Source organism: Mustela nigripes, chromosome 13, assembly GCF_022355385.1.
Source record: "Mustela nigripes isolate SB6536 chromosome 13, MUSNIG.SB6536, whole genome shotgun sequence".
In the NCBI taxonomy this organism is placed as follows: Eukaryota; Metazoa; Chordata; class Mammalia; order Carnivora; family Mustelidae; genus Mustela; species Mustela nigripes.
Genome location: NC_081569.1, coordinates 92684166 through 92703549, shown reverse-complemented (window position 1 = coordinate 92703549; position 19384 = coordinate 92684166). Strand labels below are relative to the sequence as shown.

The 19384-nt window shown below is 36.1% G+C and overlaps 1 protein-coding gene across 2 annotated transcripts in view; it reads right to left on the bottom strand.

Annotated features, from left to right (window-relative positions):
• The window catches only part of TOGARAM1 (TOG array regulator of axonemal microtubules 1), an 80814-nt gene that overhangs the window by 47497 nt on the left and 13933 nt on the right, over positions 1–19384 (bottom strand). For both annotated transcript variants that reach the window (XM_059373131.1, XM_059373132.1), the window contains exons 2-6: positions 18260–18416; positions 13666–13800; positions 6779–7084; positions 4955–5217; positions 2779–3011 (exon numbers count right to left, since the gene is read on the bottom strand). In XM_059373131.1, coding sequence (XP_059229114.1) covers positions 2779–3011; positions 4955–5217; positions 6779–7084; positions 13666–13800; positions 18260–18416 — 1094 coding nt within the window. The remainder of the gene's footprint in view (positions 1–2778; positions 3012–4954; positions 5218–6778; positions 7085–13665; positions 13801–18259; positions 18417–19384) is intronic.

The window sequence follows — 19384 nt, the reverse complement described above, 5'->3', positions numbered from 1 at the left end:
CAAGTATAAAAACTATAGCTAAGATTATTTTTTATTGTTATTCCTAGTTCACTTTTTGAACTTTCAACCCCTTGATATATAGGCAGTTCTTAATTATTCATGGAAAGATTACCAAAGGCAGGGAAGATTCTCTAACTCATATTATATAACCTTTTGTTGGGTCAAAAAAAAAAGAAAAATCAAAACTGATCCAAAGAAATTCATTCCAACACCAAAGCAAATGACTCCTAATCATTTAATATACTATTTGCCTTCATAGATGATAATACAAAAAAAGAGACTGAAATGCATTACAAATTAGAGATAAGCAACAGGTGGGTTATATTAGCACATGCCATTTTCTTCCTGAATTATTCTGTTATACTTTCTGACATCATAGAGACTCACAGGCTTTGTTTCACAAAGAAAGTGACAGAAGAATGTTAAATCTGAATGTAAAGGAACTGTTCAAAATCACGCAAGTGTTGTAATATCAAAAAGCCAGTGATGGATATTATAAAGAAGAGATTTTACAAAGGAGCATAGTTCTTAGTAGTTGGGTAAGCATATTTGTTAATTGGCCTAGAGAGACGTCAATGTTAAACTTTTTTTTAAAATTTTTTTTAAATGTTAAACATTTTTAAAGAGTAATTTCTCTAGAATAGATGATAGGTTTCTTTAGTCAATTTACATTTATACCATGTACCTGACTTGAATGACAGAAAATACTTTAAGTCTTTAGAAGAATGATTCTCAAGAGTTTTTCCTCCCCAACCCACTTAAAGATGAAAGCCCTACATGAGGTAATAGTGGCTCTCTTTGCCATGATTCTTAAGGCAAGATGCAAGCTGGTTAAAAATAATTGTTTTAAGGCTATTAAATTTAAGCAGAGAGTCAATTATCATATGGTTTCACGTACTTGTGGAGCATAAGGAATAGCATAGAGGACATTAGGAGAAGGAAAGGAAAAGTGAATTGGGGAAACGAGAAGGGGAGATGAAGCATGAGAAACTGTGGACTCTGAGAAACAAACTTTGAGGCTTTTGGAGGGATGGGGGTAGGGGACATATTAAGGAGGGCATGTATTGCATGGAGCACTGGGTGTGGTACATAAACAAATCTAAAAAGAAGAAAGAAATTAAGTGAAAAAAAAAAGCCATTAAACTTAATGTGGAAATACAAAATTCATTAAAGGTAACTGAGTCCAGAAATGAGGGTATATTGAACTCCTCCTCACAGAGTTCAGTATCTGAAGAGAATAATTCCACGAGACAACATAGAGAATAGTGAATTCTAAATGTTACAGTATAAAGTGAACTTTTCTTTTCTTACCAACTAGGTTCTAAATTATTTACAGGACCTTGCAACTGCAGGAGGATTTAACATAAAACTTTACATCCATAGAAGATAAGGGAAGGACTTCAGGTCTAAAGAGATAAATATCTACTTTAAATGCTGATAACTGGGTCACCTGGGTGGCTCAATGGGTTAAAGCCTCTGCCTTCAGCTCGGGTCATGATCCCAGGGTCCTGGGATCAAGCCCCGCATCCGGCTCTCTGCTCAGTGGGGAGCCTGCTTTCTCCTCTCTCTCTGCCTGCTTCTCTGCCTACTTGTGATCTTTGTCAAATAAATAAAATCTTAAAAAAAAAAAAAAAATGTCTGGGGCGCCTGGGTGGCTCAGTGGGTTAAAGCCTCTACCTTCAGCTCAGGTCATGATCCCAGGGTCCCGGGATCGAGCCCCGCATCGGGCTCTCTGCTTAGTGGGGAGCCTGCTTCCTCCTCTCTCTCTCTGCCTGCCTCTCTGCCTACTTATGATCTCTGTCTGTCAAATAAATAAATAAATAAAAATAAAAAGCTAAATGTTAACTATCCTATGACCTAACAACTCTACTCTTAGGTTTTTGTCTAAAATAAAGAGGGAAGAGATATCCCAAAATCCTAGAAGAGAGCCACAGGAATTTTCAGAAATCAAGGTGGGATCACTATCTAAGACTTAGAGGTCACTGAGGTAATCTGGTAAAGTTTGTTGAATTGTTTTACCAGAAAAAAATGCTCTGGGGTGTCCAGGACTCTAACTCTAGAACTGCTGTAAGGAGATTCCTGGGAAGGCTGCAAAAGCTATGGCACAGAGGCCTGCGCTATTACAAGACAATGAAACAACAAAATATAAGAAATGGGGAGGTAACAGTTGGGTGGAGTTTATCTACAAATTAGACAAAATTGGTGCTGAGTTTTCAATGAAAGCAGTAATAACAGCTTAAAGGTCCACTGCAAAAGACTCAATGATCCAGAATAGAGCTAAAGAACAAAGAATATTAGGATAAATCTCAGGCAGAACAACTAGGACTTGGGAAATAAGAATTTATATATTACTGCAGGTGCTCTAAGTTACAGCTGATGTGTTCTCTTTCTCCATGCATCCCAAACCAAAGCCTAGCTAGATAGTATCTATAAACTTTCCCACTGTCTTCTAAATGTACTTCAACATTTTAAGAACTAGAAAATAGGGGCTCCTGGGTGGCTCAGTTATTAAGCATCTGCCTTTGGCTCAGGTCATGATCCCAGAGCCCTGCATTCTATTGGGCTCTCTGCTCAGCAGGAAGCCTACTTTTCCCTCTCCCACTCCCCTTGCTTTTGTTCCCTATCTCACTGTGTCTCTTGCTGTCAAATAATAAATAAAATTTAAAAAAAAAAAAACACTAGAAAATAAATAGCTAAGTTTTTTTCAAATACGGTATTAGGGATCAGGCTACAAATTAAAAGATCAGCATTCATTTAACACATCAAAAAATTAAATACATTATTCTCTTCCCCTGGGGAGTTGTAGACAGAGAAGAAGTCAATGATTCTTGGCTATAAACTCCACTTTCACTATAAGAGCTGATGTTTGGAGAGGAAGATCGAGACGGTGAGTCCATGGTCAAGTCGAGCTTAATTGCAGAATCAGGGCTTTCAAGATCAGAGGTACTGCCACTCAGTTTTGCTCTTTTCTTAGCTGCACTATTACGAAGGGACCTAAGAGAACTCTGCATCTAAGGAAAAAAACAACAACAATTAACTTACAAGACATTTATATGAGTAAAGGTTATCCTTAGATTTTAAATTCCATTCACTATACCTAGCTAGCCAGTGTCCAATCTGGAACTAACAAGATGGTATTAACGTATTTGTACATAATAGAAATATGTATTTTATAAACAACCAATTTATAAACAAAACTGTAAGCCGCGTAAGAGGAAGGATTTCAAGCTATTATTCACCATGGTATTTCTGACATTGAGAATAATGACTAATATAATAAAATTTAATTAGTAAATGAATTATTCAACCAGATGGTAGATATCTGAGTTGAGGTCAGAAAGGTCTAGCCAATCTTAGGTCACTGGTGTGTAGACGTGGCCATTTAGAAATTCTGTGAAAAAAAAAAAAAAAAAAAGAAAGAAATTCTGTGAAAAGTAATGTTTTCTAAAATTAGAAGTTTATATCACGATTGTCAGTATTAGGGGTCAGAGAATAACAGATGACTATATGTGACTTCTGAAACCAAGTATTTCTAGAAATGTAGAGTAGAAGATGCCCTTACAAAGATATTAAAGTTGGGAATAGAAACCTGAATGAATTAAGGAACCCAGAAATATACATAAACTGTTTCACTTACATTTTGATTATAATAATTAAAATGGTTGATTCTACAGTATGGCCACTTCCCTAGTAAATCCTTAGAATTAGAAGGCTTGCCATTATAAAAATAGTACTATCCTCCTGTATTTATCAATAATTATATAAAAGAAATTATCCTTTCAATTATTCATTAAAAGATAAAGGGCTATTTTTAAGGTATCATACAAATAATGCAAAAAGATGTAGCATCAGATGAAATTTATGAGTTATGTAGGAAAATGATCCTTCCAGAACTTTCCTCCCTTTAAATGAATTCTTTTCCTAGTACCAGTGAAATATAACTATGGGTTCGGAGGGAAGGAAAGATTTTACAAGCAGTCAGAAGTTGGAATGACTAATTAATTTATTTAAGAACCAATTTTGGTACACATGTTTAATGCTAAAGAAATATCCTTAAAATGAATATGCATTAATTTTATTTTACTGTGCAAACTATCAGTGTATGATGCTTACATCTTAAAAGTAGGCAAAAATAAGACCACAAAATATAACTGTTTCATTACACACATTTAACGTAAAACAATTTTTTAAACCTGACATCAGGCAGACTAATATGATGAAAAGAAAGCATCTATGGAAAGAGTGCTCCGTATCCAAAGTAATACAACAACCACATTCCTTCTGTGACATAATTAGTAAGTACAGGGTTGTCACAATGGCAATGGATTTTTATAGTATAAATGGAGTGACTGAGAATTCATAGTTCATGAAGATAAATAAACTTGTACATGCTCAGGAATGTCCAAAGCAGCACTGTCTGCAACAGCAAAAGACTAAGAATAGCCCAAATAAATTATGATAATATCATAAATGTAAAAATATAATATATTAAAAGTACACAAATACATAAAACACAAATTAATGGTGACAGTGGTTGCTTCTGGTGAAGGAAGGAAAGGAACTGGATCGGGGAGGGAACTATGTTATGTTATTTATTTAAAAATAGGAAACATGCAAATTGTTCATTTGGGAGGGATTAGCATATGGGTATACTGCTATATAACTCATACTTTTAAATTAAAAAGATGTAATATATGCATAGAAGAAATGCTGAAAGGAAACACATTAGAGTATTAATGGCAAATTATTCTGGGTAGTGGGAGTTGGTGTGATGAATTTTCTTCCAATACTTCACTATAGTTTCTACATTTTCTATAACGATCATAAAATACTTTTATTAAAAAAAACATGTTATGGAATTAAAAAGTACTTGATTTTACCTTAAATAACAGATATTATATTATAGGAAATTATAAGCATTTAAAAATTATTAAAAATGGTATTTGGCGCTAACCTCTTCTTGATCCAAATCTTTATCTCTGATATCTAATTCTGAAAGATCAATTTTAAGACTATCTTTTTCATTCTTCCAAATATCATCAGGCTCTTTCTTTTTGGGTCCCACTGTGCTCAAGTCAGCTTTATCAGGCAAAAGACTGATTCCCCTTGGTATGGGAGGGACAGGTTTGGTCCCATTTAGGCCTCGTCGGGAAGATGGTGATCTCACCAAAGCAGGTATAAGTTGAACTGGAGAAAGTTTTTCTTGAGAATTTTCTCCTGCATGAAAAAAATATTTTTTTACTTACATTTTTTTAATTTCAGAGAACTGGGAGTTATAATCATAAGTGTTTGGAATACACTGTTTTAAAATTAAAAATACATTATCTTTTATTAGAAGAATATTATTTAAAATCAGATCAACATATTAGTGTCCCCTAACAAATATAATAAAAATGAGTCACTAGAAATTCTTTCATATTAAATAAAAACATTATATACCAGGTTAAATTTTTATCTTTATACACATTATCATAACCAATATTTGTATGATAAAGTCCACAAGCAAGCCAGAAGGACTACTTGCCTGGCTTCATTTAATTAGGTAAGTAACCTATGAGTGACTATTATATGCAAAGCAGTAGTGCTGGGCACATGGGAGAACAAACTTAATGAATTCTCAGCTTTCAATACAGTATTTGATTTTGTGGGAAAGACAAACATAAAAAGAAATTAATGGAGGAAATGAAGGTGTAGTTCTAAGAAAGAATGGTTAGGGGCACCTGGGTGGCTCAGTGGATTAAGCCTCTGCCTTCAGCTCAGGTCCTGATCCCAGAGTCCTGGGATCGAGTCCCACATTGGGCTCTCTGCTCAGCGGGGAGCCTGCTTCCCTCTCTCTCTCTCTCTGCCTGCCTCTCTACCTACTTGGTTCTCTGTCAAATAAATAAATAAAATCTTTAAAAAAAAAAAAAAAGAAAGAGTGGTAAAATTGACTAACCATGCAACAAACTGACGTTACAGTCATGTTATAAACTATAACACCAGTGATGCAGGTTAGTTTAAAAGTGGTACATCTTAGCTCAGAGGCTGTGGAAAAGAAACTATGTGGGATATAGGCACTGCCCTTAACAGACTTTTTATTTAAGATGGGATTTGTCTTGAATAAATACATATGCTAATTTCATTATTTTGTAAAGGGTTACTGTTGTTGCTGGTTTTTTTAAAAGATTTTATTTATTTATTTGTCAGAGAGAGGGAGAGAGACAGAGAGAGCACAAGCAGGGGGAGCAGCAGACTGAGGGAGAAGCAGGCTCCCTGCTGAGCAAGAGGGTTGATGTGGGACTCAGTTCTAGGACCCTGGAATCATGACCTGAGCTGAAGGCAGTTGCTTAACCGACTGAGCCACCCAGGCATCCTGGAAAGGGCGATTGTTAAGAAAAGAATATTTTAGTTAACAAATAATAGAAACTCTTTTAAATAAATTTAATATTACTAAGCATTCAAAAACTGTAGAATAAATGGATACTAAGCATTAATTATATTTCTAATGCTAAAATTTGTTACTAGGCTCTTGGGCTGTTCATGTTTATGTTCATTATAAAGCATATTAGTTGCCTAGTTCTAAAAAAAGATTTTGAAGTACAAATTTAAAGAAATGACAATTTCATTTGAATTTTATTTTATATAACATATTTGATTTATTTAACATACTATTAAATATTTTCCTAGATGCTTCCTAATTCAGAGAAATAAAATGCCAGTACTTAAAGATCTAACAACCCTAACTCCAAAGTAATATTTCAAAAACACAAATAAATTTGAAGAAAGTATTAATTTTTACCATCATTTCTACCTGGAGGGTCAGACGATTTTTGGCTGACAAGCTTTTTCTGTGGACTTGGCTTTGGTAGTCCTTCAAAGCTTTTAAGAGGCCAGGAATTGGAGAAGTTAACAGAAGTATCCTGAGATTTCTTTGGAGATACGGTAAGAGATGTGTGCTTTGGACTAGTTCGAGGTGATGAGAGAGGATAGGATGGAAGGATGAAACCTCCTGGACTTGCACTTAGACCAGAATATGAAGAAGTACGTTCTGTCTGGCTACCAAAGGTCTGCTGTGACTTAGGGGCAAAATTCAGGCTAGCATACACTGTAATAAAACAAAAGAAAATATGTTATTTATGTATATACATCTAAGAGTTTAAAGCTGGTTTGCTTTTCTTAAAGTTTATATCTTTTTGTACAGTGTGAGGTAAAGATCTAATTTTTTTCTAAACAGATAGCGCACTTTTCCCAGTGCCATGTTTTTTTTTTAATTTTTTGTTATTTTTTAAAGATTTTTTTTTATTTATTTGTCAGAGAGAGAGAGGGAGAGAAAGCGAGCACAGGCAGACAGAATGGCAGGCAGAGGCAGAGGGAGAAGCAGGCTCCCTGCCGAGCAAGGAGCCCGATGTGGGACTCGATCCCAGGACGCTGGGATCATGACCTGAGCTGAAGGCAGCTGCTTAACCAACTGAGCCACCCAGGCGTCCCCCCAGTCCATGTTTTAAACTGTCCTTTCTTTTCATCTATAAAGTTCATATACATATACATATATATATGTATACACACACATTTAGATGCTTCTTATTGGTTCAATTAGTCTATTTTGTCTATTCCTGCACTAATACTAAGATGTTTTATTTATCATAATGTTATCCAATAGGATGGATGTCCTTCCATTTTTTATTTTCTTTAGAATTATCTTGGCCATTCCCGGCTTTCCATTCTTTTATATGTATTTCAAGATCAGCTGTCAGGTCCTATACAAGATCCTTGTTGGGTTTTCGATTGGAGTGACATTGAATTTACAGAACAACCTAGAAATAACTGCCATTTTTCTGATAATCAGCCTCTCTGTTTAAAACAGTTAAACAGGGAGGCTGAATTCCTTTAATTTATTTAGGTCTTTGTCTCTCAGAAATGTATTTTAGCTTTCATTACAAAAGGTATGTGAATCTTTTATTAGGTTTCCATATACTTATATTTTTTGTTGGTACTGTAATTTTTTTTTAAAAGATTTTATTTATTTGTCAGAGAGAGAAGAGAGCGAGCACAGGCAGACAGAATGGCAGGCAGAGGCAGAGGGAGAAGCAGGCTCCCTGCCGAGCAAGGAGCCCGATGTGGGACTCGATCCCAGGATGCTGGGATCATGACCTGAGCTGAAGGCAGCTGCTTAACCAACTGAGCCACCCAGGCGTTCCGGTACTGTAATTTTTTTTTCTTAAAAATTATATTTTCTAAAAGTTGCTGGTGTCTAGGAACTTTATTGACCTTTATATTCTGGCAACCTTGCTAAATCGTTTAATATTTTAACAGTTTTCTGTATATGTTTTTAGATTATCTTTGTAGGTAATCTAGTAATTTTCATAATGATAATGATGGCAACTATGAAAATGATAATGATGGGAGCTAATACCTAGCACTTTACTACATGTCAAGTGTTGTTCTTTCCCCCCGCCCCCCCCACCCCGAGCAAGTGGTGTTCTAAACACTTTGTGTGTATTAAGTAATCTGATCCTCACAAGAACCCTGAGGGGGTACGTACTCATCTTATAGACTAAAAGAAAAAACGTAGGAGGGATAACTAAATTGCCAAAAATCACACATTAGGAAATCATAAAGCTAGGATACAGACCCAGGCACTGTGGCTTCCAAGTGCTCTTAATTATCACATTGTACCACATTTTATCTGAGTAATGACAATTTTTGTTTCTTCCTCTACAAATGTTATACTTTTAATTTTGAACTAAGCTCTTCCTAGATAGGGAGTAGAATGACTCCCAAATTTTTAGCACAGATTTTCCTTTGTATCCAGACTTCATATCAAAAGCCACTCAACATCCTCTTTAAAAAGACAGATGACCCAAATGTAACATGTTCAAAACCAAACTATTGATTTCCCAGTAAAATCTACTCTTCTTGGTAAATGGCAGCTCTATTCCTCAAGTTGCTCAGGCCAACAACACTGGACTCATCCTTGATTCTTCTCACAAACCTCATATCTAATCCATTAGTAAATCAACATTAGCAACACAGGGTGATCACTGAGTCTGAAAACTTAGGTGAATACAGAGTAAATGGCTTATTCATATTACATGAGCATACATTATAAAATTATCTATGCTTCCAAACTTTATGGCTACTTTGTACATCAGAATCCAACTACTTTTCACCACTTCCATTGCTTCCTTTCTAATACAAGCCATATCATCTCTGGCCTTTACAATAGCCATATCCTCACTAGTTTGATTTGCACCCTGCCCCCATTCTTACTAAGCCTTTTCTCTATACAGTAACTCTGATCCTTTTAAAACAGTCAAATCAGGCTATTTTTGTTTCCTCTCAAAAACCTCTCAACACTTCCTATCCCACTCAGAATAAAATCCCAAATCCTCACTATATCCCACAAGGCCCCAAGTTACCTCTGAAGATTACTCTCCCTCTCACTCAATATACTGACCTTCCTATTTCTCCAATAAGCCAAATGTGGTCCTACTTCAGAGCTTTTGTACTTTGATTATTCTCTTTTCCCGGAATGCTCTCTTCCTGGATTTTTCCCGGTATCAATGTAACTCACTCCCTCACTTCATTTGGGGTTCTGCTTAAACATTTCACTCACAGAAACTTTCCTTATCACATTCTGTCTCCTATCGTACTTTATTTTTCCTCACAGAAGTCACTTCTGTTCTTGTTTCTTTATTTTCTCCTCTACTAGATTCTGATCTTATATTCCAGAACAGTGCCTGCTTCCCAATACTAAAGGGATTAGTATCATTTTCAAAAGCAATGGTAACAGTGAGCATTTTGTCTTATTCTTGACTTTAAAGTGAATTTTAATACTTTAATACTAAATATAGTGGCTATAGGTATTAATAGATATCAGGTTAAGAAAGTTATTTATAGTTTGTTAGAAGTTTGTAACCATGCACAGATGTTGAATTTTAACCACATCTATCTATTCTTTTCCTACCCACTTAAGCCCCCATGTTGTATCACCACTTCCTCATATCAGGGAGATCATATGATAGTTGTGTTTCTCTGCTTTACTTATTTCGCTAAGCATGATATAACCACATCTATCGACACATTTATATGGTCTGCCTCCTTTCTGTGATGTTAAAAATATAGCAGTTTCTGGAAGATTACTTGCACATAATATATAACATACACATTTTAAAACCACATTGCTAGATTCCATTTGCTAATACATTTTTGGGACTTTGTCTTCCATGAAGGTAAGACTGGGCCACCATTTTTTCCCTTTATTCATTAACTTTATGGGGTCATGGAATTAAGGCTATACTCATCTCATAAAATAAAGCAGGAAAACTTTCTTTTTTAATTCTTTCAGTTTGTTTAAGATAGGATTTATCTCTTTTTGAAGGTTTGACAGAATACTAGGAACACCATCTGAACCTGGAATATTTTTGTCATTTTTGTGTGTGTAGGGATAAATTTTTTTAAAAAAATTTCTTCAACGATTACAGGTCTATTGAGGTTTTCCATTTCTGAGACAACTTTCACAAGTTTATTAATTGTGTTGTTCATTACTCTGTATCACCTAATCTAAAACTTCTTTATTCTATTTAAGTTTTCTTTTAAGATTTTACTTATTTATTTATTTGAGGGGAAAAGGGAGAACACAAGCAGGAGAAAGAGCAGAGGGAGAAGCAGACTCTCCACTGAGCAGGAAGCCCAATGTGGGGTTGGATCCTAGTACCCTGGGATCATGACCTGAGCCCAAGGAAGCAGACACTTAACTGACTGAGGCGTCCAGGTGTCCCTCTATTTAAATTTTCTATTGATGTGTGGACATTTGTGGATTTGTTAATTTTCTCCTTATAATTCTGTCACACACACTCTTCCCTACCTCCAAATGATTTTAGCAAAGTCTTATCTCTTCTTGTTCTTTTTTCATTATGATTATAATCTTTAGCCCTAAAAATATTTATACCTTTAGTGTGCATGTCCCGAATATCTGTATTTTTATACTTGCTATCTTTGACTATTTGCCTGGTATATCTTTTCCATGCTTTACTTTCTCCCATTCTCTTTTGACATGTTTTAGGTATGGCTCTTAAAAATAGCATTTCATAATCCAATTAAAAATATACAGAAGACATCCAGATGGCCAACAGACACATGAAAAAATGCTCAGCATCACTGATCATCAGGGAAATGTAAATCAAAACTACTAATACCTCACACCTGTCAGGATAACTAAATAACTAAATAACTAAAATCAACAACACAGGGAACAACAGGTATTGGTGAGGATGTAGAGAAAGGGGAATCCTCTTGTACTGTTGGTGGGAATGCAAACTGGTGAGGCCACTCTGGAAAACAGTATGGTGGTTCCTCAAAAAGTTAAAATTAGAGCTACCCTAACACCCTGCAATTACACTACTAGGTATTTACCCAAAGAATACAAAAATACTAATTCAAAGGGATACATGCACTGTGATGTTTATAGCAGCATTATCTATAATAGCCGAAGTACAGAAATAGCCCAAGTGTCCCATCTATTGATGAATGGATAAAGAAAATGTGGTAGATACACACACAACACACACACACACACACACACACACACACGAATATTACTCAACCATATAAAGAATGAAATCTTGCCATTTGGAATGACATGGATGGAGCTAGAAAGTATTATGCTAAGCGAAATAAGACAATCAGAGAAACACAATTGCCATATGATTTCACTCATATGTGGAATTTAAGAAACAAAACAAATGAGCAAAGGGGGTAAAAAAAAGGGAAACCAAGAAACAGAAGGGAGGCAGGTTTGGGGGTGGATTAAATCGGTGATGGGGATTAAGAAGTACACTTGTGATGACTGCCAGGTGATCTGAGCACAGAACCTGATGTGGGGCTCAATCCCAGGACCCTGTGATCATGACCTGAGCTGAAGGCAGAGGCTTAAACCACTGAGCCACCCAACATGCCCCAACATGGTGGTGGTCTTAACAGACTTTTTAATGTACACCTACTATTAAGTTAAATGCTGATTCTGGAAGAACTTGATATCCCTTTAGTACTGCTCTTACAGGTATTCTGAGAGGTTACAGAAAACCAGAGCCTCAAAGATCTGATTAAACACTGAGAGTGGAGGTAGTTATCAAAGGTAATGTAATCATTTGGGGGACATCGTAAACAGGAACAGACTAAGCAACAGAGAGAATCTTCACTGCTTCTACTAATCACAAGTCCCCAGGGAATCTAGTCAAAATTTAGGAAATATCTCTTTCATTAAGAAAAATGAACTGTTTTATTGGGAATAACACCATAAAGAAAAACTTTATGGAGTCATAAGGCCCTTGTAGTGGGTAGAGGAAAGGGTTGCTAAAATTTAAGTACTATATTAACAAATCTTCCTTATTGATTTCAAATGAGCATTACTTTTCATTGACAAATAAAGACAGAGATATGTCCCTATCATTCAAAAACTTTAGTAAAGGATATTTAACAAAAATTAAAATACCTCTAAAAATATTTCATATGATCCTACCTCTAAATAATAATTGATAAAGCTATTACTTAACACAGACATTTAAGAAACCCCTTCAAATCAAAAATTCATATAACTGACAGTCAGCCTCAAGTCCTTCCTTTTGTTCTCTATCTTAGAGATATATAAGATATCTGAAATGACAGCTAATCAAGAAGTTATGGTTCCTAACAGGGGGCTTAATAAATTCTCAACAGCCTTAAAAGGTAAAACTGCTGGGACACCCAAGTGGCTCTGTCAGTTAAGCATCCAACTCTTGATTTCAGCTCAGGTCATGATCTCAGGAATGTGAGATTGAACCCAGTGTGGCTCCACACTGGGCATGGAGAATGCTTAAGATTCTCCCTCTTCCCCTCAACTTGCATAATCTCTTTCAAAAAGGAAAAAGGAAAAGTTAAAACTGCTACAGAACATAACTGTCTTCTGCTAACACAGTACTTTTTAATGAATAATGTTTTTAATTACTTGGTATTAAAATGCTCATTTCTGGGCGCCTGGGTGGCTCAGTGGGTTAAGCCGCTGCCTTCAGCTCAGGTCATGATCTCAGGGTCCTGGGATCGAGTCCCACATCGGGCTCTCTGCTCAGCAGGGAGCCTGCTTCCTCCTCTCTCTCTCTCTGCCTGCCTCTCTGCCTACTTGTGATCTCTCTCTGTCAAATGAATAAATAAAATCTTTAAAAAAATAAAAAAAGGGGCGCCTGGGTGGCTCAGTGGGTTAAGCTGCTGCCTTCGGCTCGGGTCATGATCTCAGAGTCCTGGGATCGAGCCCCGTGTCGGGCTCTCTGCTCAGCGGGGAGCCTGCTTCCTCCTCTCTCTCTGCCTGCCTCTCTGCCTGCTTGTGATCTCTGTCTGTCAAATAAATAAATAAAATCTTAATAAATAAATAAATAAATAAATAAATAAAAATAAAATGCTCATTTCTACCATGAGTTTCTAAACCCTCTAATTTCTACCACTTATATTTACATTAAGATTATTCAATCTAACATTTTAGGGTAAGTTATGAAAAAATGTTATTAAAACTGTTACTAAAAATGTAAGTTTTTAAAAAAAATATATAAGTTTTTTGCAATGAATAAAATTACACAAAATAACATGTAAGCTACACTTGGATATCCTACATAATATTTATAAATCTTTGTATCCAAATAAAGTTGGAAATTAAACCTTTATCTTGATGACTGTTAGTTGTTCCTAGGTACTGTAAGTCAGAATCCACACTGCCAGTTTTCCCACATATCTGTGAAAATCCAAGTTGTCCACACTTCCCAGAAACATTTGTCTGATGAGTCCCAGTACTGCCTTTGAAGAGAAGGAAGAGAAAAACATAAATGTTTTTCTTAAAGTTAAATATTAACTTTATTTCATGAATACATTAAATTTCATAAGTATTGATTTCATTTGCATAGGAATAACTACAGGAGTAACTGTACAGTGAACTAAGTAGGCAAGAAAGGGAAAGTTTTTGCTATGGGCATATCTGATTGGTATCATGGGTTAAAGAACAGAAGAGACTGCAAAAGTACAAAGAAAGGTATATTGAAAAATATACACAAAAACTCTTTCTACATACTGCCTTACCATGGAACATTTCTCCAGACCTTGCTTTCCTTCTTTTCCCCCCAAGTTTTTACTTAAATTCCAGTTAGTTAACATAGAGTGTAGTATTAGTTTCAGAAGTAGAATTTAGTGATCTGTCACTTATATATAATACCCAGTACTCATCCCAACAAGTACCCTCTACATCCATCCATCCCCTCAACATCCTCCAGCAACCCTCAGTTTGTTCTCCATAGTTAAAACTGTTTTACGGTTTGCTTCTCTTTTTTCTCCCCTTATGTTCACCTGTTTGTTTCTCAAATTCCACATATGAGTGAAATCATATGGTATTTGTCTTTCTCTGACTTATTTTACCTAGCATAGTACTCTCTAGCTCCAACCACATCATTGCAAATAGCAAGATTTCATTCTTTTCTTTTCTTTTTTTTTTTTTAAGATATTACTTATCTGACAGAGCAAGAGAGCACAAGCAGGGGAAACAGCAGAGGAAGAGGGAGAAGCAGACTCCCTGCTCAGCAGGGAGCCCAACAAAGGGGCTCGATACCAGCACCCTGAGCCTTAAGAGCCAATTAACCAACTGAGCCCCTCAGACACCTATACCACATCTTCTTTATCCATGCATCAGTCAATGGACACTTGGGCTCCTTCCATAATTTGGCAATTGTTGAAAATGCTGCTATAAACATGAAAATGCTGCTATAAAATGTGCATGTGTCCCTTCAAGTCATTATTTTTGTACCTTTGGGTAAACATCTAGTACTGCAATTACTGGATCATAGGATAGTTTTATTTTTAACTTTTGATTTTATTTTATTTTTTATTTTTAACTTTTTGAGGAATCACCACTCTGTTTTCCAGAGTCGCTGTACCAGTTTGCATTCACACCAACAATGTAAGAGGATTTCCCTTCTTCTCATCCTCACCAACATCTGTTGTTTCCTGGGCTGATTTTCCTTCTTCCTGACATTTGTAGTATATATTATACAAAAATGTCGTACTGCAGAACTCTTCTAGTTTGTTTCCTAACATGTAACACAGCATTCACATAGTTTCCAAGCTTATCTGGCCATATTTCCAAGATCTCTTTCCCTTGGCTTGTTAAGGTTATTGCTTACTGCGGGTCCTTTATATAAGTTCTAAAATTTTATGATTTATAAAATTACCTCCCTTTGATTTTAAGCTCCTTTAACCTTCATGTGCTGGACACCTTCTAAAGTAATTTTCACCTCCATGCTTTGGTTCTACTTTAGCCCTATCTATAAGAGTCCCTCTCTTTCTTCACTGCCAATCAATCACAAACCTCTCCCCCCCCCCTTTTTTTTAATTTTATTTATCTGACAGACAGAGATCACAAGTAAGCAGAGAGGCAGGCAGAGAGAGAGAGGAAAAAGCAGGCTGTCCACTGAGCAGACAGCCCGATGCAAGGCTCGATCCCAGGACTCTGGGATCATGACCTGAGCCGAAGGCAGAGGCTTTAACCCACTGAGCCACCCAGGTGCCCCAAACCTCTCCCTTTTTTAAGGTCCAGCTCATGCCCAACTTTTCCTGGAGTTTTCTCAAACCACTTCATCACCACTTCACCACTTCTATCACCTTTTCCTTTCTTAAATCCCTACAGTATTTATAATTCATGTCATCCAATCTGGCATCAGGTTATATGATGTCTTACTTTCCAGTTATTTTAAATCTATACAACTAGGTGAGAGCCCTCAACAGTACAGAAAGCATGAGAAAGCATGAGCCTTATAAAAATCCTAACTAATGGTATGAGCATAACTGGATATATTCTTTTTTTTTTTTAAAGATTTTATTTAGTTATTTGACAGAGAAAGAGAGAGAGATCACAAGTAGGCAGAGAGGCAGGCAGAGAGAGAGGAGGAAGCAGGCTCCCCACTGAGCAGAGAGCCCGACGAGGGCTTCCATTCCAGGACCCTGAGATCATGACCTGAGCTGAAGTCAAGAGGCTTTAACCCACTAAGCCACCCAGGCTCCCCATAACTGGATATATTCTTGCATTTCTTTTACTCTCTTAGATATTAAAACTACATAATCTGTCTAACAGTCATTTTTGTATGAAAATATTATGGACTTTTACTGCATAAAGGTATATAAATTCTCCTGTGTTAAAAAACATTCTCTAAATTTTGTTCCTGGACTCATAGCTAACACATTTCAATAAATGATATCATCTGGATATCAAATAAACAATTATAAAAAACTAAATCTTTATGTTATAAACCACTTTTCCTTCCCAACTGGCTTTGTTTTGTCATCACACTACCCTTTTTGTAATTACCTGTGTGCTAAATCTTGAAATCTTTTTCTATTCCCTATCTTCATCTTCTACATCCAGTGGTCATATTTTCCTGATGGCTATTTGATTTATAACCAACCTTATCACCCTAGCTTCTTTTTTCCTTAATGAAAACAATCTCCCATTAGTTCCATATAGCTTATAAGCATGAGTTCAAATTTCTGAGCCTAGTACAGAAGGGTTCCCCATATCCAAATTTATTCTCTACCATCTAAAATGAATCATGCCTTCTTCACACAGCTCCTAGAATATCCCAAGCCCATTCCTAATGTAAACCTCTGCTCTCCTCACAACTCACCTCTAACTGCTTATATCATATACATCCTCAAAAGATGCATTATAATTACCTCCTCTTCAGTGCCTTTTCTAACTGATATGGCCCATGACAATGACCATGTCCTTTAAACTACCATAATATTTACTTTCTATAACACTTACTTAGACAAACATCTTTCTGTTGCTCTGACCAAAAAACCTTAAGAGCACTCTTTACTTCTCTCTTTCACACATTCCATACCCAAGCCATCAGCAGATCATATCAACTCTACCTATGACATATGGTTAGTATCTAACTGCTTTCACTACATTCACTGCTAGCCTGGTTAAACTTCCATCAATTCCACCCTGTTTTCACCCTTGCCCTCCTTAAGTCTATTTATTTATTTTTAAAAGATTTATTTATTTATTTGAGGGAGATGCTGGGGGCAGGGGCAGGAAAGGCAGAGGAAGAGGGAGAGAATCTCAAGCAGACTCTCTCTGAGCATGGACCCAGACCTGGGACTGGATATCACCACAGTGAGATTCATGACCTGAGCCAAAATCAAGAGTTGGACACTTGACTGACTGAGCCACCCAAGTGCCCTTCTTAGCTCTATTTTAAATGTAACATCCAAAACATGCCTAGAAAATATAAGGCAACATATGTTACCTCTTTTCTCAAAATGTTCCTCACTCAGAGTAAAAGCCAGAGTTCATTAAATAGTCCACTAGACCTTATAAATAAGGACCCTTATTACCTCTTTAATTTCATTTTCTACTTCTCTAACCTTTACTGATTTCATTCCAGACTAACTAGCCTCTTTGATCTTTCTCAAACATGTTCTGCATTCTGTACTATTCCCTCTTCCTGTATTATTTTTTCTTCTCTCGATACTTGTGTGGTTTTCTTCAAATATTCTCTTTCTGAATGTGGCCTTCTTTCACCAGATTATTTAAAATAGCCCTTTCTCCATTTCCGCTTCACTGCTTTATTTTTCTCCATAGCATTTATCACCATCTAACCTACTATGCTTTGCATTTATTTAATGTCTGCTTTGCTCCAATTAGAATGCAAGTTTATTATGAAGAAAGTTTTCCCTTTTTTGTTGACTGCCATATTCCCAGTACCTAGTAAAATATCTGACACATATGAGACACTCAATAAATATGGATTGTTGATCAAGTAAATACTGCCTTACATTAGTACTTAAACGGTTTCAGTGAGAAACCCTCCCAGAGCCTTAGGAGACAATTATGTCAAAGTGTCCATTCTTATTAGATTTTTTTTTGTTTTTTTTGAAAGAAAGAGAGAGAGAGTGAGCAGGCACAAACAAGTGTATGGGATGAGAGGGAGAGAGAATCCCAAGCAGGCTCCACACCCAGTGCAGAGCTAGACATAGGGCTTGATCTCATGACCCTGAAATCACAACCTGAGCCAAAATTAAGAGTTGGACACTCAATGGACTAAGGCACCCAGGTGCCCCATTCCTATCATATCTTTAACAAATATTTATTGAATCTGAATTGTCTACTAGATTATAAATTCTTTGAGCTCTTAAAGGAATTATTAAGTTTAGAGAAACCTTTAAGATAGTTTCAACATGTCCATTACCTGGACCTTTTACTTACCAGCAGCACATACAGGAAGAGAATCTGGGTTATAATCTCGACTATTCTGAAATAAGTTTCTTGACACTCTTTTTCTGCTAAAACATAAATCATCATTTACTGGCATTCCTTGAGAGGGCTTTAATTTTGGAGATGGGATGAAATCATATGCTGAAAACTATAAGAAGAGAATAAAAAATTATCAAATATGTGTTACATCTTCTTGGTAATAAATATGACAGAATAATTTAGACTCAATTATGAAATTCAGATTAAAAAATACTAAATTTATCAAATATACAATGATACAAATAAACATCCAAATATCGTATGGTACACTAACAGTATTTTTCATTCCATGATAGAAATGCTAAATTTTTGTCTCTTTCTTATTATTTTACCCCAAACATTTTCTGCACCTTACCTTCCTAAAGTACAAATCTGGCAGCTGGGAAGGAAAGAATGTAAATGACAGAAAGAATTAAAAGACAACTTGAATACAGCAAAGAACATTTCTGATTTAGGAGTGTAGACTATCACACTATGCCGTCCTTGAGTATTATGCAGTAAATGCCAACTGAAGGTCATTGAACCAGTAAGCACTCCACTCTATTAGTCTTACTGTGACAAATTTACTACCCATATTCTGTAGCCCAAATAAAAATGGTAACCTATGTCACAGTTCCCTTAGGAGGTTTTCTTAGGATAGATTTTTTAGATGAAACCAAGTGCCTGATACTTGACATAAGTCTAGTACTTTATAGTATCCAATTTTTTTTTCACATGTCCCTTTTGATCCTTAAGGTACAAAAGTGCTATGGGACTAAGTGAGAGCAAGAACTAAGTGAGAGCAAGATCCAAGTATTCAGAATTCTTTTCTTTTTTTTTTTTTTTTTTTTTAAGATTTTTATTTATTTATTTGACAGAGAGAGAGAGAGAGGTATCACAAGGAGGCAGAAAGGCAGGCAGAGAGGGAAAAGCAGGCTTCCTGATGAGCAGAGAGCCTGATGCGGAGCTCAATCCCAGGACCCTGAAATCATGACCTGAGCCAAAGGCAGAGGTTTAACCCACTGAGCCACCCAGCACCCCCAAGGGTTCAGAATTCTTCACCAATGATGACCTCAATTGTTCTGGATCACTTCACAT